The sequence below is a fragment of the Aphelocoma coerulescens genome, chromosome 4 (assembly GCF_041296385.1).
Source record: "Aphelocoma coerulescens isolate FSJ_1873_10779 chromosome 4, UR_Acoe_1.0, whole genome shotgun sequence".
Lineage (NCBI taxonomy): Eukaryota > Metazoa > Chordata > Aves > Passeriformes > Corvidae > Aphelocoma > Aphelocoma coerulescens.
The window spans coordinates 42,681,306-42,708,786 of NC_091017.1; the positions used below are offsets into that span (position 1 = coordinate 42,681,306).

Genomic DNA, 27,481 nt, shown 5'->3' on the forward strand with positions numbered 1-27,481 from the left:
AGGCTATGTTGGAATCCTGCTTAACAAGGAGACACTCAGAGGTAGGTGATTATCAGCATTAGGACCTAACTAACACATGCAGACTTCAAGTTTACATCACATCTTTTACACTATTCTGCCATGTATTGGGAAATGCCCTGATTTTAATGAGACAAACATAGAAACTCATACTATTAGATAGTAGTTTTTAATCCAGAGGGGTATAGAGATGCTGTCAGGGATGCTAAAGGTGTGGCTAGCATCCTGTGTGCGTTCAAAATGGGCTTTAAAAATACTGTTTAATAATAATGAATTATGATAATGTATCGGGGGAAATATTGAGGAAGATTGTGGGAAAGGGAATATTGTGGAAGATTGGCTACGTGAGAAAGGGAACATCAAACCCCTGCAGTTTGATGGCATGAATTTTGTGTAACAAATGAGGTTGCAAAAAGCTACAAGTTCTCCTGCTCAACAACAGGGCTTCCATTGAATTCTTATTGCTAAGCTAAGTGTTTTATTGTAGAGTTAGCAAGGTTGAGTTTTTGGCAGTAAAACAATAAAATACTGTGGGTTAGAAAAGACAAAGAAGAAAGAGAATTGCTGACCACAGAAGAAGAGTTAGGAGGGGTTAAGAAGTCAGCTAAGACTACGTGACCCACTTAGAATGCGCCGTTACGAATATTCATAAGCCTATTATTGATAGTATATAAGAAACTTTAGTATAATTAATAAACAGAATCCTGCTGATCCACTCATATTGAGCGTCTGGGCTTTCCCTCCGTCACGACAATAATGTATTAATTATAATTAATTATAATTAATATTATATTAATTATAATTATATAATTAATAATAATAACCTAACCAAAAATGGAGGCATTGGGAGAATGATGAGCAATTCAAAGTATGGGTTTCTGTTTATTTTCTTCTCCCCACAGACTTATTACTCCCTGACTTCCACAGAAGGTGAGTATTATTGTTTCCACTCTTTCAGTTACAATGCTATAAAAAACAACCAGTGAAATTAAAGTCAGTACTCCTAAGAAGGGTAAATATTAACTTCCCAGCTTTCCCAGGAGCTATTAAATCTTCTTATGCTATGAGCCTAATTGAATTACTATGCAAAAAATTATTTTTGTTAGGCATGTGACCCATGAAGTATGAAGATTTTTGCATAAATGTAGCTGAGGATTGACCTGGATTCAGAAGGTCCAGTAGTGCTCAGGAGGTAGGAAGCTCAATTTTTATTTTCATTGCCACTATATGACATGCTACATCTGAGAATATGTACTGTGAAAGCAAAAGGCACATGTATAAAACATGATAAAAACGAAATTATTCAGGATTGAATTGACATTTTACTCAATGAAGACAAGAAATTAAAGGTTTAGAAAATAAGATTTAATGAGCAGGCAAACATTTCAATCAATGCCAAAATATTCATCCTTGTATATACAAAGTGAGAAAATTCACATATATATTTATTTATAAAAGAAAACAAAAATATGTCTGAACTATTTTATAAATATCTAAAATCCAAGAAGTTAAAAATCTGTACTTTCTTAAATGATATACAACATATTAAGTTGCACATAATGTGAGGAATGTGAATCTTTTCTGTTCTATTTAACATTTCATAAGAAAAATTAAATTCTTAACTCCTTATGGCTGCATTTTTGATCTCGATTCCTGAACTGAATTCCTGGTCTGAAGAATTCAAGATGTAAATAAGTAGGCATGACAGTGAAAAGAATTATAACAAAGTCAGATCTGCTAAAATATGCTTCGAGTAGGTAGATCAGAACTACCAGAATGAAAAAAAAGTGGCCCCTACTCCTAAGTAATAATTAAAAAAGGCTTCAGAAGAGTGTATTTATTCTACTAAATAAATACTGTTATTAGTGCTTATAGAATCAGAATGGTGTGGTAACATCTTCCCACAACAGATTTTCTCACCTCTCTCTTTGTTATTAGGATGCAAATGTTTGAACACTGTCACTGATCTAGAAAAAACACTAACCTTTTTTCCCCCAAAATTACTCTTTTCAAAAATTTTTGTATTTAAGAAAAGCCAAAAGTAATTAGCACAAAACAATTATTTATCTCTTTGATGATTTAAAAGGTGTTTGGCCATATTGCTGAAAATGAATTCCTTGGGATACTGTGATCTTCATAACTTCTCCATTTAGAGTATCATCTTCAATTATTGTTATCAATCCCTCAGCAATTATTGATGGGCTGAAAAAAAAAGTTATTTCAGTCATGATATAAGAACAAGTAAAAACGACAAGAAACTCAATGTAAATCTATATATCTGAAAATTTAAAAAATTGGCATTTGAGCAAATTTATTTTGAGGAAAGCAGAGGTGGTATGAGTGTTTTAGGAGAGATGTTTTTTCTCCTCAGTCAGGACATACATCTAAAGTGGCTACTTTACAAATCATCATTTGTTTACTCTAGTTTCTGATAAATGCCTGTAGACATCCAGCTGCCACTGGGCTTCCTATCAAAGTTTTCTCTGACAGGCAAATGGACAGAAGTAATCCTTACACAATCTTCTGCAGCTCTTTACTGTTGAGTTATCCTGTTTCTGTAGCAGAGCTGATATACAAATTAGCATAAAGGATAATTTCACATGCAGTTTGCCGTGGTCAATAGGTGCAAAATATTTTACATAAAAAAAAGTATGGGTGAAACAACACAGACCTACAATTCCCTTTGTGCAGAAGTATCTTAGAAGCTAATTGTTAGAAACTAAGAAAATGTTAAAAAATATCACTTTATGCTTGTCATGTTCTCACAGTCTGTCCAAGCTGTCTGCTTTTGGCCTTTTTTGATGATACTGTAATGGACCAGGGGCCAGGTAACTCTTTGATCTGATCCGTGGTGGTTGCTATTGTACTCTTAATCCAGTTTTATAAGTTCTTGGCCTGATATCTATCTTGGTTCACTTGAAAATTTTGTGAAAATTCAGTGCTGATTATATACCCTGTATCTCAGAACAAGTTTAATTAAACAAATTCATGGGGGAACACCAAGGTCTATTTAAAACTAAAATCACCATATTTAACCTGCAAATTTGATTTGGACTTTGCTGGGAAATGGGAATGCATAAAGGGATATATCACTGTACAGATGGGCAGATGGTGCTCTTAAAATAGCCTTAGATAGCTGCCATTTTTCCTTTGTATACAGGATAACACAGTTGGTAGTCTTTTATCTGAGGCAGCATTTCCCTTTTATTTTAATTTTGCTGAAAGTGTGCCTTTGTTCTCCATCAGCAAAGTGCAAAACCCCCACTGTATCTAACTTGACTTACTCCATCACGCCATAGAACTGCATCATATTTTTAATCTCATCCTTATATGAATAATATTGTCCCATATTCTCTTCTTTATCTATTGACTGAAGAATTGGTGTGTTGACAAATCCTGGACAAATTGTGTTGAGTCTCACACCGTAGTTATCCATATTTGCAGCTAACTAGAAAAGAGAAAGGGTTACACATTTGTCATCAACATTTTAAGACAGTATTTTGTCAGCAAGTTTTCAAAGAATGAGATTTATCACAAAGTACTTTTCAGACTTGCTTAAGGAGATTTTGTTACTTCTGATTGTTTTAACAACTAAGTTTGAAGCACGTTTTCTCTAGTAATCATACTAGATAACTAGAAAAAACCCCACATTTCTTTTGTTAGGAGAACAATTCTACAAGAAATCAAAACTCTTTCCATGCAGCTGCTCTTTTCTAATATTTTTTGTTCTTAGTGCTCTTAGCATGTCATTAACTGTATTCTAGAGTGATGATATAACTCTTCTAACCAAAAACAAGAAAAAATTCTCCCAAATGTATGCTTCCAATCTTACAGGAGATTTTTTAATTAAAAGAAAACTCTGAAATAAATAAAATTATCTTTAAGATTCTGTGTTTAACTTCCTCACATCAACAGAAATAAAATATGTTCTCTATCCCTACAACTGTAATGCTAAACCTTTCTAGTTGCTCTGTTGTCCCTGCCAAGGTATGAATCTATCACTGAGCATCTCCACTGGAAAGTCCCCGTGAACTGATTTTTTTTCAGGAAGCAGCTCAGGAGCATGATGAAAGAAAGAAGCACAAGTTGTTTTGGGAGAGGTAGGACTCCTTGTTTGTGGTCCTACCAAAGTGTGTGTGTGTAACAAAGAAGTCTGATCAACATCCAGGTATGTGTCAAATGCTGGATGAACTTCCTTAGCAATAGCACAGAACTGATGGACTATACATGATACATCCAGGAATAACCATAAGTGTTAAACACTGTGTTCTATTTATTTTGACACTTAACAGGGCTCCTTTCAGGTATTATATAAGTCACATCATTTTCATGGTGTGGTAGCCTGCCCTTTTGATCTGGGGGAGACAAGAAACTGAAGTCCTAGATGTAAGGTGTCAGACCTGCCCAACATCAGGCTGTGCTGCCTTTTCTGGTAAATACTGTAGTTCACTATGTTTATTATTCTTTTTTTCCTGGGCATTCTTGTGTTCCTTAAAGACAGCATTTCCTCTAATCTACTTTTGCTCTTAGATGGTGATATTTATATTTATAATGAGAAAACAAAAATGTAAAACCAGGTGTCATGTTTTTGATGTGTTTAATATGGTACATGCAACACTTATCCATAGTATTCTCTTTATGTTAATCTGAAAAAGGACTTATTTGTTTGGGGATGGGGGCATAAAATGTGCATAGAGTGTTCAAAGTATAATTTCAGGTGATTAGTTCTGGAAATGTTTGGAAATCTTATGTGAATAGACTGTCTTTAAGATGAATCTGTTAAAGTGTAATCATATTTCTCCCTCTAAATTATTTTATTACCATGCTTGTTCAATTTAACTAGCAAGATTTGGAGTCAGAGACTGAGATTATAATATGATCATCTTACATGTCCCATCCTGAATGTGTCATTTTGCATTTTCAGCATATTAGGAGTTGGTAAGAATAAATAATGATGTGTTCAAGTCACTTTTGTACACCTCAGTGCCTATTTACCATTAAAAAGTCATCAACCTGACTTAGAAATAAGGAAAGCAAAATCTTAAATGACTGGGACAGGGTTCTGAAAAAATATTTTTAAAACTTGGATTAGAATTTGGCTTTGGACTCCTGCCACTGTCCTTGGATTACTTTGCAACATCTTTCTTCCGTGCTCCCCAAACCTCAAATCAGTCATAAACACACAGATGCCGTACTTATTCTATCTTTGGATTCCCTTTGTGAAAGGAGGGAACCTCCACTGCTTCACACACTTTGTTTTCTTTCAGAAAATTCGTTCCAGTTGTGTGGCTGTAGAGAAGCAGCATGAAAAGCTTAAGCATGTTCCCAAGGAGCTGCTGACACCCTTTTGGAAAATGCATACTTACTGCTATGGACCGTGTGAATCCAATTACACCATGCTTTGTAGCACAGTACACAGGCTGGAATGCAGCAGGCATGAGTCCTTTAAAATAAAAAGGTAGCTGAATGAAGATGTCAAATATTCCTAATTTATGATCACCTTAAACACACATATAGGTCTATAGTGTAAAAAGATTTCTGATAAAGGTGCAACAAAATGGATTAGTAAAAATTTGTAAATTATATTTTGTAATCTGAGATAGGCTAGGAAAAAAAATTAGATGGATAAAAATGTGCAGAAATAAGAAGAGTAATAAAAAAACATAACTTTTAAAAGGAAAAGTTGTATCTATGAAGTATGACTTAAAAGAGAGGACACAATCTGGAAGAAAACACTCAAGAATGAGACTTTTGAGGCATCATCTATGAATCAGTAAAGTATTTAAAGTATATTGAGGAGCAAAGTATTTTAGATAGGCTTTGATATCTGATGTGTGAACTGGACACCTGCAATCATTTACAGTGTGTTCAGGGGGGAAGTGTGGGAATAGGAGAAGCAAAATAAAAATTTTCTGCTAACACTGTAAACCTTTATGGTCTGAGTGAGAGAGCACAAAATTGTTATTTATAGCAGAGAAAGAAGAGAGAACAGAGGTTTTGGAAGAAAACTAAGAACTTAATTCTGGTAAGACTGAGTTAATGGCAAAACGCTAGTCAAGAATAAGTGACAGACCATGAGTGCATAATTACTTCTGCCAATTATGCCAAAAATTTCTACTATAAAATGAAAGCTGAACTGGACCACATGGATGCTGTAATTCCACCTGAAAATAAAGCCCTTATGAATAGCAAACTTCAGCCTGTCCAAAAGTTAGAGGATAAAATGTTTTCCTGGATGTGCTAATGTAAAACTCTATAGTAAATTTAATGCCTTAATGTTTGGTTCTAATGGAACTCATCCCAATAAACAACTCACATATATTTTTTTCATTTTTCATACTTCAAATCTTAAAGTGATACGTTCAAGAAGGGGTGGGATTTGTCTCATTGGAGATGAAAAATTCACTACCTAGCTCTAAGTGTGGATTTGCCAGAAAAATTATATATGCCAGACTTACATGGGCTCTTTGCTCTGGAATCTATTTTGTCTGAGGGAAAGACTTTTCCAAGACAGCACAAAGCTCTAATTACCAACCTGACAGCTTCAAGGTTTTATCTTGGTTTAAATGCTACCTTGGTAATCCTGTGAAAGAGCACTGCTCAATACTGGGAAAGGAAGAACTTAACCTATTTTCTGGTTGTTCTTTTAAAATTGTATTTATTTGCTTAGCTTGGATTAATGTGTTATGCTTCTGCTTAGGAGCTCACTTTATGAAATGGCTTTTGTACCATCTCCTGTGAGTTGTGATCACAACACAGGCTTCATAATCCTCTGTTTGTTGACTTTTGATGATCACCATTCTTCAAATTATTGGAAACATTGGAATATTGGCACATTAGAAATAATACGTTACTATTTTTAAAAAAAACTCTTGTACTTCTACATGCTTTAAATAAAGGAAATTCTATTCAGGCTGCAGCTAACAGAAATAAAACAGACAACATCTACTGGGAAACACAGAGGAAGAATTTAGAGGTAATTTTATTTTTATTTTTTAACCATAGTAAGAAAAATTACATTCTACTTGAGAGGGAAGAGAGACAAAGTCAAGAAGTAAACAAAAAGGGCACAGCTCACAGTAATGAAGTAGAATAAGGTTCAAAGACTTACTTAAATGCCAAAGACAGCAGGAATAACTAGGCAGGAAGAGAGGAACAAATAGCTTTTTTTTTTTTAAACCAGTTCTTTCCTAATTGAAATTATTATTTTTGCTGAAGTGGAGAACCAAGAAAAAGTCATCTCACTTTCAGACAAAGCATCTAAGACTAGTCCTAGCATCCCTCACATAACACAGTAACAGCCCTGTCTCACTTTTGTTCCTGAGTTCAGTGCTCAGAACCACTGTGTGGGTTTTCCAGCTCTGAGCCACTTCCCTGCCCTGGGAAGAGCTGGACCTGTTAGTGGTGTGTCCCAAGGACCCTCCTAGCAAGTATTTTATGATGAACCACTGTGTCATATTGAGTCTGCTCTGCCTGCATATTTATTCAACCAGTGAGCAGAGATGAGTTCATAATATATTAGTTAGGGCATTCATTTGTTAGAAAATCTGGATTCTATTTGTTGCTGCCATGAATATTTAATTATCTTATGTAAAGAAGAACGGCAGTGAAACAGATTAGATAACATCATGCACAAAATAATGGGGGGAAGAGGAGGAGGGTGTTCAAATGGATGGTGATGGGTCAGTGTACTTCTGGAAAGTGATACATTTGGGTTTTAATCTTAGAAGCGGGGGCAGCTATGGCTAGAGTTTTCTCTCTGTGGATGTTGCTGCATGGTGAATTGCAAATGACTTTGTGATGACTCAAGATGCTCTTTGGTTTACCAAAACCAGTTCAAGCACACCAACAATAATCCTGTGTCCCAGTGTTAACTGCTTTGGTTTATTTTTCTCAGTTCCTGGCAGGCTGAGAGAGACGGCTCTTGCCCTTATTCTCTACTCTCCTTGTTAGAGTGTCAAGATTACTCTACCATTGCAGACACGGTGTCAGGCATCTCACTACAACTCCTTGTTTATCGTGGTCAATAGTTTCAATAACAACATCTTGAGAAATTAGTACTAGATGTGGAGAATTCCATCAACAAGTTTGGATGGTATCAGTAAGTTTTGCTGAAACCAGTATTTCCTTTCATTCCACTTCGATGGAACAAAGAACTTTAAGGAAAACAGAAGTAAGCATTTTTCCCCAGTTATGCTCTCTGAACATGTTGCCCTCAAAGATTTGAGTAAGTCCCTTTCTTTGAATAAGATTTATTAGCCATTTTAGTTTTAAGTTGGACTTTGGCCTTTCTGATTTTCTCTCTGCATACTCCCATGATATCATTGTAGTCTTCCTGAGTGCCAAAACAAAGGTGAAAGAGAAATCCTAGCAAAAATTCTAAGTTGTGCCATTTCTATGATTTTTTTTTTTGCAGTGAACTGAAGTCTGAAGGGAATAGCTTCTAATTTTTTTTTACCTCATTCTGGCAGATTCTGCTCAGCATTTTTCTTTTCACAAAGGGGAGGGACCAGAAGCTCTGTCAGGATGCTGAACTGAAGGCCCCAGTTGTACAGCCACTGACACTTCTGCTCCCCCGTGTCACTGTCACAGAGTGCTTGCTCAGTGATGAAAGCATATGCCTAGTTTTGTTCTTCTAATACATACAGGAATTGATCCTAAAAAAGCTTGTTTGCTGTGACCAGGTACTTAAAGTATTTTTGTGGCTGAAGCGTTCAATGGAGGGAAGACAAACCAGCTGCTTGAAGAATCTGAGTGCTTGAAGTTGAGTGCAATCAAACCACCAATATGGCTGTACAGCAGAAAGGCTTCCAGATCCACTGCATATTGAATAGCCTCTCAAAAAAGTAGCATGATACTATGCTAAAAAATTCTAATATTTTTTAAGCCCTTTGTGAATACTTTGACTTTTTTTTGTCTGCTAGAATACAGACAGATACAATTTCAGTTTTCCAGAATACCTTCTTAAAAATACAAAAGCTGTCAAAACAAGTGTATGACTATACCTGAATTGCTTTTGCCCATTATTTGCAAAAAGTGTACATGTATCAGCCACCACAAGGTAAAAGACTGTGTTAAATTTAATGATTTAAACAGCCTCTTGAGTTAAATTTAGTTTTGTATGCTTTCTCTGTTGCCTGTAACTATTCCATTAAATGTATTAAAGGTACCATGTATAGCTTTCTACAGAAGAAATTTTAGAACATTTTGTTCCTTGAATTTGAAATTAAGTCTATTCCAATGCAAAAACCTGCAGTCATTGGAATTCTTTTTTATGGAACCAAGTTCAAAGTAAAACACATTTCTCATTATCTCAGTTTAGCGGAATTACTTCTTGGTATGAATGTACAAATCCAATAAAATTGCATTTTATTGCTTTGAGACATAGTTGAGTGCTTGCTTCGTGTGCTCACATATTTCTCTCCCTCTCTTACTTAGTCCTGTCGTGTGGAGAGACTAAAGAAAGGAAGACTCAGTACTGGATAGACAGGGTGGATGCTTTGGCTTTAATCCATCTCAATGAACGTTTTTAAGCATCCACTTCACAGAAATAATTTAAGTAGTTCTGTTGGTGTTTGGAAATATAAAACTGTAAGGCTTGATTCTGTCCCTAGTCCAAATCATTGCCAAAATTCCCATGGTGATGTTCTGGTAGCTCATTAATGTGCAAAGGAAATATTATTGAATGTTATGTAAGCACTACATACAGCTCTTCTTGTTGCTCAGAAAGACATAGGAAGATTTGCTGTCTGTATCTTACAGAGAACTTGGACAGTGAGGGATCAAAACCACTCAGAAGTTTAATGATCAACAGAAGCTAGCTCTAAGAAAACACTTGAAGGCAGTGTTAAGCAAGCCAATGGAATTTTGCCTTTCATATATGGAAAATACTGCAGGACTTAGACCTTCAGACTGGAAAGGAGAATTACAGTCACAAAGAGCAGTAAATAAATAAGCAATAAATTTAGTATTTGTTAGCTTTCAAAGTGTGTTTTTCCTTATGACCTTGGAAATAATTGCTAAATACAAGCCATGTAAAACCAAACAAAGCAAAGAAACTTTGTTTTGACAGAAATCCTCAATCACCATGGCCCAATGTTAATATTAAAAGCTTAAGTAAATAAATTCAAACTTAAATAAAATAATTAAAACAGCACTTACAAGCTCTTAACAAACTGAACAGCCAAGCTGTTAGGTCTTAAAAACAAAATCATTTTGTGTTTGTTTGAGACTAGTTAGAAAAGGCATCAAACTACTTGCTACCTCTACCCTTTCTAAGCACTGCATGGGCATCAGTGTTTCTGTGGAAATGTTTAATCTTTTACTTATGTTGATGAACTCTTGCACTGCAACAGCAGTTTCCTTCAAGTTAATTTGGACCCAATACAATGTCCATTTCAGCCTATAGGGATAAAGTTACTGGTGTCAGTAGGCAATGTGTTAGGCAGTATGACAAATTCTGACTTAAAGGTACTTGGAGTTTTTTGATAAAGAACCTCTCACCCGTTTGACAGATGTGCAGGTATTAAGTCACATCCTCAGGACCCATATGCATTATGTCAACAGGATGAACTGGACTTTTTATCACAAAAGCTAAGGTTTATATGAGAATTTAAAAATACACAGAACATCCACATCTATGCACAATCAGTTAACTATAACCACTGCTGTCTTAACTGACTTTTCATTGTTAAAACACAGCAATATCCTGGAATGAAATTACTATAATTTGGTAATCTGCAGACATAGAAAAAAAGCCCTCTGACAATCTGATTGCAAGGTAGCATATGTATTATTTTTCACAGATAGTCTGACAGTAGAGAGAACAACCTCTCCAAACAAAAAATAGAGAATGTGAGTACTTCCCCACAAAATGTTTGAGGAAGGTTGTCAGGGACTTCATTCTCCATGTACAGTTTCCCCTTCACCTGGGCTTTTTTGCTGTGAGCCCAGTCACTGCAATATTGAGTATATCTAAAGGAAATGGTGCAGAATTCTGCCTCAGAACTGGGCAGCATTACCCCCAACAGACTTAGAATCCATAGAATTCTATTTTTATACCAATAAATTGAAATACAGTTATAGCACAGATAAGTAGTGAGCAAAGAAAGCACTTGCTTAAGCTTGCTGAAATATGAATGTTAATTTTATGATTTCTCAAGTACAGGTAGATCACATCTGAAAGTTCCAAACACAGAGTGGGTGTGTGACAATCTTTGTTAATAAAGTAGTTATACTCTAGTCATAGATATTCCTACATTTGTGTTCCTCTGGAGCTGAATAGAGGAATTGATGCCAGGCTCAAGATTTTAAATACAAGACTGACACATTAGGAAAATAACTGTTTTTTCCTATCCAATTTTGTTTAAAAAAGCAAATGAAATTTGTGGTTGTTTGATATTCCTTCTGTTGCTAAGATGAAATCGAGTTCAAAATAGTTCTAAACTGGGAAGGGCCGCAAAAAGAAGAAAAAGGAAGACTGATCAGTATGATTCATTTACTTCAGAAGAAAACCCACCAGAAATTGTTTATGCAGAGAATTTTCTCACCTGCCAAGGATGACATATTAATGATTACTCCTCCATCACCTCCATTTCCTTTTCTCATGTATTCTAGGCCAAGGTAAGTTCCTCTGATCACAGATGTCTGGTATAGAGAAGAAGATTATTGAAGATACTCAAAGATTATTTGAAACTATTAAAAATATTTTACTGAATTATTGGTGGTATTAAAAATATCTATTGTGCTTCTAAAAACTGAAACTTGCTTTTATTGTGGTGCTTAGAACCTGTATTGCTTTACCAGTGATCTTATTTACACTTTGAAGATTTTAAACACAGAGACACTCCACAGTATTGCAACTCAATAACTTCAGAAGCACAATTGCAATAGGTAGAAATAATAGCAGTTTACTTATTTCTCTTAAAAATGCATAAATAAACAAACTAAAATATTGAAATGCGAAATAAAAGCTGTGAAGGAAATGAAATAAAGAATAAGTAAATAATTTATAGATGAAACACATACTTTATCTAAAAATATAAGTGGCAGACGAACTGATCTAAATCCCATCATTTTTATTGAGCCACCCTGTTCTATATTATGAAAAATATACTGACTGTATCTGAAGATAAAATTAACACTTAAAACTGCATTGGCTCAAGTCAAGAGAAATTCACACCTTTTAGGATTAAGCACCATGATATATTTCTGGTTCTGGTGTATTATTTTCTGACTAAAGTTACAGGAGTTTTACCACTCCTTTTAAATGAAGTTAGACCACACAGGCAAATACAGAGAAGGTAAAAAAAGGCATTCTAAGAGATGTGAGATGTTGTTAGCATAATATTAGCTGTGATTTTTACAAATATTTTTCTTTTTTTTTTTAAAGAAAGAATTTTGAGGAAAAAAAATTTCTGAGACTTGTATCATCTTGATTCCTTTAAAATCTGTTTTTGGACCCTACTGCAGTCAGAAATTCTGCAGAGATTCCTCTCACTGAACTTCAGACTTTTAAACTGGGATATCCAAAGACACATCTAGCCTGGGGCTACCAGCCTCCTGGGTGAATCATGAGAGAGAGTTTCTCCCAGAAAGGCACTTTACCTGAGAGGAAAACAAATAGTAAGAAAAAGACAGCACACAAGGCTCCTTGTGGAAGATAATAACTTTAGGGAAATGTTCCAGTATTACTGCATTAGTGATGAGTTTCATAATTATTTACCAACTGTTTTAGATGTCTCTGTAATAATTTCATATTTGCTTTACAATTTCTACTTAAAATGGACAAATGCATTGAGACACACTTTTAATCTTATGGAAATATTATTTCAACTTTTACATGAGAACTTTGTTTGTACTTTATGACTGTTTAGTGCTATTTATTCACCCAAAAAAATTAAGATGTTCAAAAGATGAAGTGCACATGATTATTTCACTATTTTTGACCATAGACAGTCTGCAGAATAATGGAGACAGAAATTTTCCATACAAAAATCACAACAAAAAGTCTGTATGTGCCTAAAACCTAACAGATAGTGACTAAAGAAACCGGAGGAAATAAAAGAAGAGCTTTTAAAATCAGAATGTTACCTATTTTCCTGCCACTATGTAAATTCCCAAAGCAAAATTGGAATAATCTTGAGATGGGTATTACATTTAATTTTCATTAGCTGATATTTTTAGACATGAATGTTATAAAATATAAAGTACTACTTCTAATTCAACTTCAGTTATCCTTCACACTTTTTGGTTTTAATAGGAATCAGATTTGGAAGAGTGCATGTCCTCCTTTATTAGTATCATTTGTTCATTTTTCAAGTAACGTGAGGCTGTCCATTGATGGAGATAAAACAACCTGAGACCTCATTACCAAGTTTGCTTTGGAATCTTGATAATGAATCAGCTTTTCTCATTTTCTATAGTTTCAGCACTTAATGAGGTATTTTCACTGATAATATATTTTCAGAATACCTATTTCCTGGAATAGTGTAAAACCCCCCCAAAAAGTGAGTATTTCAAAATTCTGAAATAATATTTTAAATTTTCTTAAAGAAAAAAACCCCACAAATAGATTTTTTTTGTTGTTTATTTCCTGTAAAGTCTTGTTTAAGCTAAATTTTTTTAAAAAATATTTTGATTAATTTAGAAAAGACACTGTTGATTAAATGCTTTAACAGAAGCTTTCCAAATAATTGTCTCCAGTGTCTTGACAGATACCAAACTAAATCTGATTATTCTTGCATGTCCTGGAAAGTAGCAGAGCCCTTATAAAGGTTAATCTATTGCTGTTTAATGTTGATTGTCACACGTAAGTTTAACTTATTAAAACCAAGCTTGTTAATTCCCAGTAGTTTTGCTATAAGGTATGGTTATTCTGAACATAAACTTATTGGCACCTCAACTGAAATTAGATTTGGACGTAAAAGTGGGGTGTGTTTTTTAATATATATATATATGTATGATAGGCTGTACAGGAGATATTTTAGGAAGAAAGGGATTAATGCTGTCTTTGGAGAGCAGGTGCAGGTCCTGTCATGCCCTGGAGCAGTGGCTCAGCCTGCTGAGCAGAAAAAGAGAATTCCACTTAAGATCATTAGAGAAAATAAATCAGGAAGGAAGAAGGAAGCAGCTTGGGGCTCCTTTAAGGCTTTTCTATTCCTACTAATTCAGAGATAATAGAGCTAAATGAGTCCTTGGCCAAACCACAATTATAAACCAAGAAAAAAGTGGGTAGCTTGGCTGTCCAATCAAAATTACTGTATTATTCTTTCTCTCTGGAATCCATTAACTTAGAATTTCTTCAAGTGGCTGGAGACATGTTCTCCTTTACATAAAGGTATTGTGAGAACTGGTCTTGAAGTTAAATGCAGACTTCCATTTGGATATTGCCCCTTACACCTGCTACAGCCTTGAAATCCTTACCTGTGATCCTTGCAAAAACCTCACTGAGTGTGGCTGATCTTGAGTGAAATGGCTATTTATGATGTTTGGGCTGATAAAATAAAGAATTATTCTGCAGAATAACTCTGAACCACATACCCAGGGTGAGAAGAACTTATCTGCCTGCACACTTAGCAGACGACACTTTTCATCTACAGTACTGTGTGATGGATTTCCCATTCTCTTGCAAGAATCCACCTCTCTCCAATACTCTCAAAATTTATGTGTTTTCTGAACCCAGCTTTTTTGGTTTGAGGTTATGATGAAAATGTCTGTAATTTCCTTTCAATTAAATGAAAGAAACTAAAGGTCTTTTCAGATTGTGCAGTTCCCCAATTGTACTTTTAAGACTAATAATTTTATCCCATGTTCTTAACCAACAATAATTCATAGATTATCTATTAAATAAAAATACTGGGAAAGTTAAATTTTAAATTACCTAATAAAAAAAATGTCTGACTCATGTTAAGATGAAAATACGCTGGGAGACTTTGTACAAGAAAGCATTTTAGAGTTGAATTTTTTACAGTTCCTTTGTTTACAACTGTATTTGGCTGAAGGGATGTTGTTCATAAACATGTCAAGAACAAAGAATATCAAAGTAGTCAGCTTTGTAACTAAATGTAGGTAAATCAAAAATTGGTACAGCTGACTCTTACAATTTTTTTTTTATCCTCGCTATAGAAAACTAGTATCATTAAAGTCAGGAAATAATCTAAATTACTGTCCTTCTAGATGTTGAAAAACATGTGATCTCAGTAACGCTGCTGTTTATTTTCTTATCAAAATACAGTTTTACCACAGCATATAATGAAGATGGGCCATCGAGGTGGAATGGATGTCTAAGTGTGCTCTCAAGGGAGCCAATTTTACTCTTCAACTGCCAGCAGAAAATATAGGATTCTTGAAAATAAAGTTATAGTGGTGAGTGTGGGAATATGTCCTAGCATTAGTTTGCATAAATTACAGATTTAAATTAGATGAGATCAGATATGCTGAATGAAGTACCATACAGTAATAAACCCAAAATGGTATCTGACAGTATGGTAAACATTGCAACATAATTGTGCAAATACTCAAAATATTTGCAGTTGCTTTTGAGAATAACATATCAGTAATCAGTAACTAATGTAATGATTTCTTAAATGGCAACTTAGTGTCAAAAGCAGAAATATAACAGAAAATTTTTGATTCGTCACATTTCTATGTGTCCTTTGACTGTATAACTTTAGTTCTATCATTCTAAAAGAAATCATATCTTGAAACTCTGATTCTAATTAGACTCAGAGTCTTCAGTAGAGCACTAATTAATATTTTTCCACCTTTAGGAACCAATGTCAGCCAATGTGTATAATGTCCTTGTATTCCAACTTTACACCTGTAAGTCAGTTTTCATACTTTGTGTTTCATTTTAGATTTATCTATTAGAAAAAAAAAAAAAAAAGTGTTTTTTGGTGATGGTGCCCAGGACATCATTAATCATCATCCTTTTTAAGTGAGAATTGCTTTGAAAGTAACTTAGTACACGGTGCTTTTTTTCTAGTGTTTCAGGCAGCTGTTCCAACCAACATAGTTTCTCACACCTATTTTAAAAGGTTTCCCTTTGCCAGCTCTTGTCTGATACATCTGGTACTTCATGCTGAGAAAACAGCTCAGCATCTTCAGTGCTGAAGACGAGCACTATGTTGCTATCAAGGTGACATGGTAATACGAATTCCTTTGAGAAAACAAAATAGTAATCAGTCCTAATATTTTATGTAGGTTCCTGAACTAATATAGTTCAGGGATTGGGATACTGAACAAAAAGGAAAGAGTCACTGACTTGTGGTTTCATAAAGCAGGTTAGCACAGAGCTGGAATTTGACCCAAGATCATTTGCCTTTCATACAGTGATGTTATAAATTGATGGCTATCTATAAGGAAACATTTAAAAGTACTTTGTGAACTGTGTAAGATGAACTTCAAAAGTCTGAAACTAAGTGCTGCTTGTGTTATCCATGGAAAATTTTAGCATTTTGCTGTTGGACAGGAAGGTGGGACTAATTTTTTTTAATGTAGATTTTCTAGGACGTAGACAAGTTAGAGCAAGTGTGCAAGTCCCACGGCATTCCTATGTATAGGTTAGTTTGATTGCTGTATGAAATGAAATTGAAGGCTCTTGAGGATGAATTTCCAGCTCAAACTGTGGAAAACAAGAAGTCTAGAGAGGAAGAGGCAGAAAGGAGAAAGGAATATATAGCAGGATTTGATAATTTGCTTCAAGTCAGTAGCTTTTTTACAAGGTGGGAATGAAACACTGTGTTTCAGATTTTTATGGTGCAGTTTTCTTTACTTCCCTCCTCCCCTTCCATGCACCTCCACAATCCCGAAAGACACAGGTATGGTATTCCATTTTAAATGGCTGGTCTTACATTCTTAGTTCAAAACCTTTGCTTTTCATTATACTTCAACATTGGTTACTGTAAACATACATTAAAACCATAAGCTAAAAAATTAATTGACTTACTGTGCTATTAAGGTGACTGTGTCCTTCCTAGTACAATATAAACAGCAAAAATAATTATACCTATAAGCTTCTTTATGTATTTAGCAGTTTGATCCTTGTGCTACTAATTTCAAGGTAAATGTCACTTCTCACTTTTTGGCCACATCTCTCCCTAGACACTTGGTCCTCTGACATCAAGATATGCTGAAGAAAAGGCAAGGAAGGCATTGAGGCAGCCACTGGTTGTCAGTAAACCAGTTGGCTGTGCCATTTAACTACTACAGATAGTACTGTTTGTTTTGGTTTGTTTCTCTGTTGGTGGCACTGAGAAACGATGCTTGCCTCTGTCTGTATTTCCAGCTGCTGAATCCAGCTATGTGTCCAGGTCACATTACTTTGGGATCAAAGTTCAGTCCTTGTCATTTCTCCTAGTACACTAGGAAAGGCTAGCAAGGTGCATGGACCAGAAGAAGGTTGCAGCATACTCTCTTTTATGGCTTGCACAGTGGAACAGCCTTGTGATGAAGTCTTCATCACAAAAACAAATTCAATTAATCACTTCTGATGTTTCCTGAGTTACCCTTCTGGTTTCTGCTGAAATATTAATTGGCCTTTTGAGGAACAGATCCTTACTGATAAGCAAACACTGATTTTGCAAGGTTTGCTAGTTGCTGGAACATGAGCTATATTGAAAGAAGTCACACATAAATATACAGTGGTGCATTATCTTCTCTGTACTCCCAATCTAAGTATTTTGCAGGGACAAACCATGATGTTGGTAGACCTCATTTTAGTAAAGGACTTTTCTAAATTCATGGAAATCTGTTACTTCTGTCACTTATGAAAATAAATTGCTCAAACTCATGAAAAATGTAAAAACTTGGAATTTTTGCATATTTTTACATTTTGCCTAGTAATGAAGAATAAAGGCTGTCATGCATGCACCTGAACAAACTTATGTGTACATTTGAATTCTAATTACTTCTGGGCAATGCTTAAATAATTGAATCCCATATGACTGGGGTGTTTTGATGTGCCCAGGTTCTGGCCTGCAATTTAAAGTTTTGCCAGAATGTGTTAAAATGTGCAAAATCATCACATAAACAGGAGATAGTTGTGATTTTGCTTTCAAATGTTTTCATAATTTCATTTGGGGAATTGGTTTAGATATATATACAGAGTTAACTTTTGCCATAATAAAAATAGTAAGTTGGTCAAAATGTCACATAAAATACATCTAAAATTTTGATTCAGGTAATATTTAAAATGTAAGCGTAGGTGATACCAGTACTGCTACATTTAACTGTATACTGCAACCTATGTCAGTTTTCAGAAACCTCTGATATGAACATAAAAACAGAACCTGCATATAATTTGGGGGATTGTCTTTAGTATGAAATGCGCTAAGTGCGTTTGTAAAGACAAAAGATACTGTAATTATAGTGGCCACTCTAATTACAGTGGTTTCAGAAAGCCCCATCAACACAAGATAAAATTATTGAAGCTTCTTAGAACACCCAGTTGTGTTTAAATAACATACATGTTCAAGGCTCATAAAGATGTGTGCCCTTTTCTTGCTTTAGGGATTTGATGAAAAAAAAAAATTCAGATTATAAAATTTTGGGATCCCTTAGGCAAAAATTTGTATGAATGCAATAAACACTGTCATGCTGGAGGACTGTAGGTAGGACCCTTAATAAGAATGTATGTGTCATACACCCTTGTGCTATTCTGTGCATGAGTATGTGTGCGTGACAGACTGCTGAAACTACACTGGTAATACCTCTTTAAAATGGAATTCTTGTATGGTTGCCAAGTTCATTTTTTTATGTGCCATAATAACAACAGTATACCCTTCTATGAGTATCACTAGTTGAAGCTGCTGCTGATCAAGCTAACATCAATCAAGTCAACACCACGACATTTGGAGTTTTGAAGTGAGGAATAGATATTCCAGGCATTGCTGGAATACTTAACTAAAAAGAGTAATAGAAATACTAACAAAGTAATTAAAAGGTGGATGTCTAGCACAAAATGTAGCAAAATGGTGGAAAGCACTTTAATGGAAATATCATTTTAGCAGTCAGTACTCCTTCTTACACCCCCTCCCCAGCTGTATCAAGTTGTCTTTTCTTGCTCTCAGGAAACTGTAATGGATACAAGTAAGAACTGTGGTTTACTCCCTCTATTTTCCTTCCAAATTAAGCCTGACTTTTGGAACTTTTTTCTTCATGATTTCTCAAGCAGTACAATCACAGAACTTCCTTGCACTCCTTTAAAAACGTTCCTGAAGACCAACCGGTTCTGTGAACTGTTTTAGCCATAAAGAACACACCCCAGATGTGTTTGTTCTGATTTATCTTGCTCTGTACTGCTCTACTTCTGTACTTTGTACTTTAAACTGGGGCAGGGAATATTTGTTGTATCAATATATAAATGATATCACTAAGACAACGACTGGCATGTAGACGGTTTTTTCCTCTTTTAAAATAAAAAATATGTGTATAATGTGTATCACACTGTGTGGCTCTAGCAACTATTTCTGTTCTTAGCAATAATACAAAGAATACTTAAACTACCCTACAGAGGGAAATTAAGACATTTTAAACCCATGTATTCCACATATATTTTTCTCCTTTCTACGAGAAAAAAAAAATTATAGAACCAACTCATAGAAGCTATTACCTGCATCAGCTATTTTTCTTCCATTGTTATAATTAAAAAAGCAAAAAGTACAAAGTGTTATCTCTTGTTTTACAGAAATTACAGTAACTAGATAGAAATGCTTATGGAAATAAGCTGGTTAGTTGACTTTGTGTTAGACAGGGAAAGAATAATCAAAGCAATAGGTGAGTGGAGCTATTTGGATCTTAGAGTGGCTCTGATTTAACCCACATAACTGTACTTCTACTCTGATTATTTTAGATGTTCTTCCAGTCACCATCGTGTATTTATGAAATTTTTCAATGTTCAGCTGTGTATGAGGTTATTAGGACATTTATGGTAAGCTTATACAATAATATATAAACTATATAAAATTCCCATTTTAAAAAAAAAATAGGGCAGTAGCTTGATAGTTAAGCATGTAGCTTGCTAAGACTTGGATTTCAGATTTTCTGCTCATTGAGACCACTCACAGTCTGCTTCTGCTCAATTACTTGTAAAAACAACAACAAAAAAAAATCAATAGAATCATTGAATTGTTTTGATTGGAAAAGATCTTTAAAATCATCAAATCCAGCTGTTAACTCAACACTGCCAAGTCCGCCACTGAACCATGACCCCAAGCACTACATCTATAGGCCTTTTAAATACCTCCAGGGATGGTGACTCAACTGCTTTCCTAGGCAGCCTGTTCCAATGCTGGACAACCCTTTTGGTGAAAAAACATTTTCTAAGATCCAATCTAAACCTCCCCCAGCACAATTTCTGACCACTTCCTCTTGTGCTATCACTTGTTACCTTGAAGAGGAGACTGACCCCCACCTCATAACAACCTCCTTTCAGGTGATTGTAGAGAATGATAAAACTCCTCTGAGCCTCTTTTTCTCCAGGCTAAATACCCCCGGCTCCCTCAGCTGCTCTTCATAAGACCCTTCACTGGCTTTGTTGCCGTCTTCTAGGCATGGTCCAGCACCTTAATGTCTTTCTTGTAGTGAGGGGCTCAAACTGAACATGGGCTTTGAGGTGCAGCCTCACCAATGCTGAGTACAGAGGGACAGTCACTGCCCTGCTCCCGCTGGCTGCACTATTGCTGATACAAGACAGGATCCCATTGCCTTCTTGACCATCTGGGCACAGCTGGTTCTTGTTCAGCTGCTGTCGACCAGCACCTCCAGGTCCTTTTCTAATGGGCATCTTTCCAGCCACTCCACCCTAAGCCTGTAGTGCTGCATGGGGTCGTTGTGACAAAAGTGCAGGACTCAGCACTTCACCTTATTGCAGCTCAGACAATTCACCTCGCCCCATCAATCCAGCCTGTTCTGATCTACAGAGCCTTTACAGAGCCTTCTGACCCTTCAGCAGATCAACCCCCACCCCAACTTGGTGTCATCTGCAATATAATAGAAGGAGATTCTCAACATCTTCTGTTTGAAGCTCTTGGCATTGAAAAATTATTAGGAAATCACTCTAAGTTAGGATATTTACCTTGACAATACATCTCCCAGTCAAACATATTTCTCACACGGACTTGAGTTTTTCCAGTGATGACTACTTATCTGTGCTTGCAAATCTGACAGGGGGTGGCTGCCTACAGTAACTTATATCCTGTGTTAAAACCAGGCACAAAAGTAAAGAGAAATAAGTAATCTAGAATGCAGCCTTGTTTCAAATTCAAGGGAGCTCTACTAATAGATACTGATGTTGCATACCGCTGAGGGTGACAAACTACTGTTACTTCACAATATGAAGTTTCCTGATGTTTAATTTTTCAGAACATTTTAGAAATGAAATAAAGAGGAAGAAATATAAGTAGTTAAATCTTGAAGAACATGTAAAGTACAGATAGATATAAAAAAATCAAGAGAAAGGCGTTACGAAACTTAAATTCTTTTTTTTTTCCAAATGCCTAGTTTCTCATTAATTTTTCTGTAACTTGTTTCATATACAGCTTGTTACTTGTGTTACTTGTCCTGGAGTTATTCTGTTTGCTTGTTTTTTTGTTTGTTTTCAAGGATGGGTACCTTTAAAATTTTTGACAAAAACATACCTAATTTTAATATTCGGAGCTTTCTTGTTGCACAACAAATTTCAAATAAGAAAACTCAAACTTTTTTTTTTTTTTTTTACTTTCTTTGCTGTAAGTATGGTCATGAGGTGACTTGTTGAATCACCATTGAACCAGGACTTCACAGCTGGTAGACTACAAGGTGAATTTTATTAACCTAGAAATTTTATTAATGCTAGAGAGGTCATTCCTTGTAGCTTAGATGTCCTAGAGGAGTACTCTAAATTTAAAAAAAATCAGCTGAGAAACAGATATTGTTGTTTGATCTGATGAGATACCAGATAATATCAAAAAAGTGGTAATAGTTTGAAAAATAGTATTTTGGGCTTGTTGAATGTACAGGATTTTAGCAAGTAAGTGCCCTTAAGTAGTGTTCTCCTACCAGTGATGATGGTGAAGTGGCCTATATTAAAAACTCACATTTTATGCTGGCATGGTTGGTAAATAAAATGTGGAGCTCTTGGTTGAATGAGTTTTCTTGTAGTAACAACAAATGGCAACTTCTTCTCTAATGCAGGCCAGCTGAGCTTCACAAGCAACTAAAATGTTCTAAAACATTTGTATAAACAGACTGGCCTACTGTAGATGCACCTCTACTGCCCTGGGCAGTCAATTCTTACACCTATTTGGGATTTCATTGGATTTTATAGAAAGAGAATGTTGCCTGGTGATTGATAGCCAGAGTTAACCTCTACACAGTGCTGTATGTCTTGGACAGACAACTTTAGGGAGCCTCCACACACTCAGTTATGTGGTGATTGTTTCAATAGCTGTACTTACCAATCCAATAATTAACGTTCTGTCATCTGGCACAATCTGTATAAGCCACAGGCTGTTAACTGTATTCCAACATTAAATACTGAAATATAGACGTGTGAAAGGAGATAATGCTTACCAAGTTAGTTTGTATAGTGCTTTCCCAGTCCTTCTCATTGTTCACTCCAGCATTATTAACCACTATATCCAGCCTTCCAAAATGTTCAATTACTTTTTTGAAAGCACCTATAGTAAGATCCAAGAGTGACATTTCTTAGAACTCTGGGAAGTAAGATATAAAATATGATGAATACATAAAAATGAATGGTTTATTAGTCTACCAAAATGTCATTATTATTTTCTTAACCATTAGTGAGCAACATGCTCACTAGATTAGATCTTTATCTAATGTGCACAAATATTACATGTATTTGGGGAAACTGTAAGGATTAAGGTACCATGACTGTCTTTTCATTCAGTTTTATAATGTCTGATAACAGGAGGTAATGAAAGAAAGTTCTTAGCACCTATACATTTTGTATCAGATAGGATGTTTGGCACCCCAATTATATAAATTAAGCATTTATATCTTGATTTGTAACAGTTTGATATAGCTAGGGAAGTCAAGATTTGACACCATCTATTTTGAATGAAAAATAAAAGCTTCATGTATTCAGAACAATTTTCTTCATTCAGTCCAAATTTAATCTAAGAATGCAATTTGTATTTAATGAATAACTGATATGAATATTTCAACTACAAATAATTAATCATGACTCTTGTTTAGATGTATCTATTTATGGATAAGTTGTTATTTATCTTACTTGTCAGGTAACTTTAATAATGTGTTTCTCAAATTCAAATCTTTTTTGTTTCTGAAGATAAAAATAGTGACCTGTCTTCCAAAGAATTTCAAAATAAGAAGTGGGAAAGTTCCACAATGACATTGTGTTCTCCCAGGTGACAGTGTTAGAACTGAGATAAAAGATGTGTATGGAAAAACATGATGATGTCATAATGAGGAGCAAACTCATCAAGCCTGGCTCTGCTTTGACAAGACAGTTGGATGAGATGACTTCCAGATGTTCATTCCAGACTAAGATATTCCATGACTGAGGACATTATCTGACACGTATATATAGATAGCTTGCTTTTTTTCCCCCTCCAAATACTGTTCCTTGTCACTAAATATTTACTATTATGTGAACCAAGACACCACCCTCCCAATATTGTTTTACAAAACATTGTTTGGCGTGTGATTCAAAATCTACAGTATTTCAGGTATACTGAAATTATGCTTGACAGGCCTTAATGAAATCACTTCACTGAAAGGTGATCCCAGGAGCATCATCCTTCTCTGATCTTTAGAGCTTGGCTATTCATGTCAATCAGGTGCATGGTATCAGCTTTCAGACATGTACCTTCTTCTGCAGCAGTTGCAGGGGTTTACAAAGCCTTTCTTGCACTAGCCTTTTCTTTGCCTCAAGGCTTCAGGTCCCTCATAGCCATCATCTTGTGATCAAAACAAGAGCTAGGCAGCTGATGGGACAAGTTTTCTTTGTCCAACTGCCCTTTATTGTACAGATTTTTCTAATATTCTTCTTCCATACTAGAATATTGTAATATTACTAAATCCTCTAGTTTGGTCTGTCTACCTTTTTTGCTTTTCTTATGTTTGTTGCCAATTCATTCTCTGATTTCTCAACTCTTCAGTCACTTATCTTTCCAACTCTGCATCAGCAAGGGCAAATGAACACCTTTGGCTTTATTAGGAGCCAAAGTATTATATTAAGTAAGTATTTAACTTATTTCCAATGAGTAAAATAAATACAGTTTGGGTCCTCACTTAGCTTCCAAATTTTGGAAGGTGGCTGATTCGCTTTTAAGACTTCTCTAAATAATATCTTTTGTCAACCTAATTCTTAATAGAATCTCCAAAAACCACTATGGATAATAGTAATTTTGCCAATGATTTTTAAATTAAATTTAACAGTCTTGTCTAATTGTAGTTTTCTATTTTATATATTGAGAAAAGACCAAATGCTTTTGCATATCTGTGTTTGGAATATTTCAGGTAAAAGTTTATCTGCCTACAGTAATCCCATCTATTACCTATCCACAAAAAGAAGAATCTCATTGTAAATTCTTAGTGAAGTTGTCACCTATACATCAGTATAAGCTGATTTATCCTTCCCTTTTCAAATGTAGAATAATTCTGTGTTTGCATTGCACACTAGTTAGTGATTATGGAACCATTAAAAGCAGATGATGGTATGAAATATTGAGTGGGGAAGGAAAAATTAAGAGGAGGATCCATTTTAAAGGAAGGGTAAGAAAAACAATGCAAATTAAGCAAAAACATCAGTTATATGTGAGCTTTCTAAATGTTTCTGGAAGGCAAAAGTAAATGTATGGTGATTTTTCAAAAGTGGGGTGATATAGGAGATTTTTGTGGGGGATTATGTGAAAGAACCACCAGAAAAAAGTAAAGGCAAGACTTGAAAATAGATTAAACAGATGATTTCTTGCCTATAAGTCTCATGAACTTACAAATACTAGTTCTAGTACTTCCTACTGTAACAACTGCTTCCTACTGTAAGGGCTAAAGTTAAAAAAAAGAGGAACTTCATTCACGCACATGACCTTAACATGAAGTACAGGACTTGATTCATCCGATAAGACCTTTAAACACTAAATGTGAAATTAATCTGAATTTGTTAAGTAGTAGTTTACAATTGCAAGTGGGAAATATGAAAATAAAGCATTTAATAGCAAACAAACAACACCAAAACCCAGCTCAGAATCCCCCAAGGATTGTGAGAAATGATTGCAAATTTATGGTAAGAAACCTGCAGCAGGATTAATGCAATGATTGGAGAGGCATAAGCAGCAGCAGCCGCCTCTTCTTGCTCTTTCTCTTTGTGAGAACCACTTCCAATTCTACTGTGAGTGCTCTTTTCCTAGTAACTTGGTCCAAAAACTCCCTTGCTGACCTGTCCTACTCACTCCAACTTCCCGGTTCACACCCTGTTGGTCCTGAACTCTGCTGGTACTAAAGAGAGGAGGAGTTGTGGGAGAGAAGGCACACAGGGATAACACCCATGCAGCAGCACATGTTATTCCTACCCCTAGGATGCTTTTTCTTGCTCCTTACTCCTCCCACTTGAAGAAAAAGTCAATAATCAACCTAGCTGATAAAAACTTTGCTAATTAGAGCAGATCCCAGATTTAAAGTCTAGCATCTCTCTTACAAACAATGTAAAGCTATAGAATTAGGAATAATTATGCTAGCTTGGAACAGTGGACAATACTGCTGGATTCTGGAATAGCAGCAATGTCTTTAAAAGAGGAATGGATATGCTCAATGATCACTGAGAAAATGAAAAGTGAAACATAGTGAATGAAAACAGAACAAAATTGTTCACATTGAGCCTGGCAGAAATTGCTCTGGGGAAAGGGCACTGACAAAAGAGATGTCAAAATCTGAATCTGAGTCACTACCTATGAATGTATCATTCAATAATGAAACTTTGATGAAGTGATGTGCCTGTTATGAAATATTGTGAAGGTACATCAATGTTATATGATACTCTAAGAACTCAGTAGGGAACACTTTATCCACTAAGTGAAAACAGAAATTCAAATCCTTCATGAGGGAAGTTGCTTTCATTCCATGTTTCTGCAAAATATGGGTGAAGTGTTATCACCCTATAGTTAACCCTGTGATAAAGTAGCGTGCCACTTTTTACCAGTTCTGCTTTCAGCCTATGGCAGCACACAATGAAAGTTAAGTGTGCTGTATGGAAAGAGCACTGCAACCCAGTACAGAATTTATTACTCCTGTGATGAGGGAATGCAGCTTGGAATCTGCACTGAAACCTCATAAAAAGCAAGTCTGAGCTTTAAAGTTTATATATGTTACTCATAAAATAGCAATTATCTTCTACAGAGGCTTTCATGCAAAAATATCACACACAACACTCAATGGAAACGACTTCTTTGGCTTTTCTTTCCGATGTGCCAAGGAACAAAGGGAAACTGTGGTAGTAGTAATATTTCACATCTGCAGGTTCAGGAACAAATCGTTTTTGAGTCATTGCCAGAAGCGCTCGGGAGCAGGCTGTCCTCCAGAAGGCTGCGCTGAGCGCTTACCGGTGCTGCAGCCGGGCGCGCTCCGCTCGCTGCGCCTCACGCCGGAGCGCAGCGCTGAGCGCTTCTGCCTACCTTTCAGCTGCTCCTGATCCGTCACGTCGCACTGGATGAACAGCGTCCTCTGAGCTTCAAACTGCTCGTCCAGGGCCGCCTTGCTCTCCTGTCCCGCCTCGGAGTTGAAGTCCAGCAGGGCTACCTAAGAGGGGCGGGAGGAAAATGAGTGGCGGGCGGGCGGATGGACAGACGGACAGGTCCCCCGCCGAGTCGAGCCGAGCCCCGGGGGCTGCCACCACCCCCCCGCCTGCGGGTGCCGGCTGGAGGCAGAGGGGAGGGAAAGGGAGGACGCACTGCCCGGGGCTTACCTTGGCGCCCTTGCCCAGCAGCGCCTGGACGAAAGCCCGGCCGATGCCCTGCGCCCCGCCGGTGACCAGAGCCACCTTCCCATTGACGTGCATGGCCGCCGCGCTCCTGCCGCCCGCTCCACGCCCGCCGAGCCAGAGCAACCCAGCGCAGTGTCACCTGCCCGGTTTCCTTTCTCCCTCCTTCGTACCCTCCCTCCTTCCCTCCCTCCTTCCCTCCTCCTCCTCCTGCTGCTGCTAGCGCCGCAGCTGCGGCTCATTCCCCCCCACTCCCCACTCGTGTGACCGAGAGCCTCTCGGAGCTGCCTGGGCGGGGGGAGCAGGGGCGGAGCAGGTCATTAAATCGTCCTCCCGAGTGTCTGGATGAACCCCGGAGAGTAAGAGCCAGAGAGTAAACCAGCTTCATCCCCTCTTCCCACCCTCAGGTTTTCCGGAGGGGACAGCCTTGTGGCGTCCCCCGGAGAAAGGGTCCCAGGGCAGCTACAGCTCCACTCGGTGGAGAGGGGGATTTGTGCGTGTGTGTTTTTGTGTATGTAAATC

General features: G+C 36.4%; 1 protein-coding gene and 1 long non-coding RNA gene across 4 annotated transcripts; one reads left to right on the forward strand and one right to left on the reverse strand.

Annotated features, from left to right (window-relative positions):
- LOC138109762 (uncharacterized) lies at nt 1-5,378 on the forward strand. The gene is made up of 4 exons (XR_011150705.1): nt 1-41; nt 921-948; nt 1,125-1,210; nt 4,066-5,378. It is a non-coding gene; the product is annotated as an uncharacterized lncRNA (long non-coding RNA).
- On the reverse strand, nt 1,362-27,144 carry HPGD (15-hydroxyprostaglandin dehydrogenase). 3 transcript variants are annotated; one of them, XM_069013748.1, is made up of 7 exons: nt 26,945-27,137; nt 26,655-26,778; nt 22,570-22,676; nt 11,568-11,664; nt 5,385-5,461; nt 3,303-3,466; nt 1,362-2,220 (listed from the first exon to the last, which is right to left on the reverse strand). In XM_069013748.1, exons 1-7 carry the CDS (start codon nt 27,035-27,037, stop codon nt 2,082-2,084), a joined length of 801 nt encoding a protein of 266 aa, XP_068869849.1. In that variant the 5' UTR covers nt 27,038-27,137; the 3' UTR covers nt 1,362-2,081. The 3 variants fall into 3 exon arrangements, with proteins under 3 accessions (XP_068869849.1, XP_068869851.1, XP_068869852.1); XM_069013750.1 differs by lacking the exons at nt 1,362-2,220; nt 3,303-3,466; nt 5,385-5,461 and adding an exon at nt 5,468-10,992 and having other exon boundaries at nt 26,945-27,144; XM_069013751.1 differs by lacking the exons at nt 1,362-2,220; nt 3,303-3,466; nt 5,385-5,461 and adding an exon at nt 11,008-11,463 and having other exon boundaries at nt 26,945-27,141.
- Nucleotides 27,145-27,481: the final 337 nt, after the last annotated feature.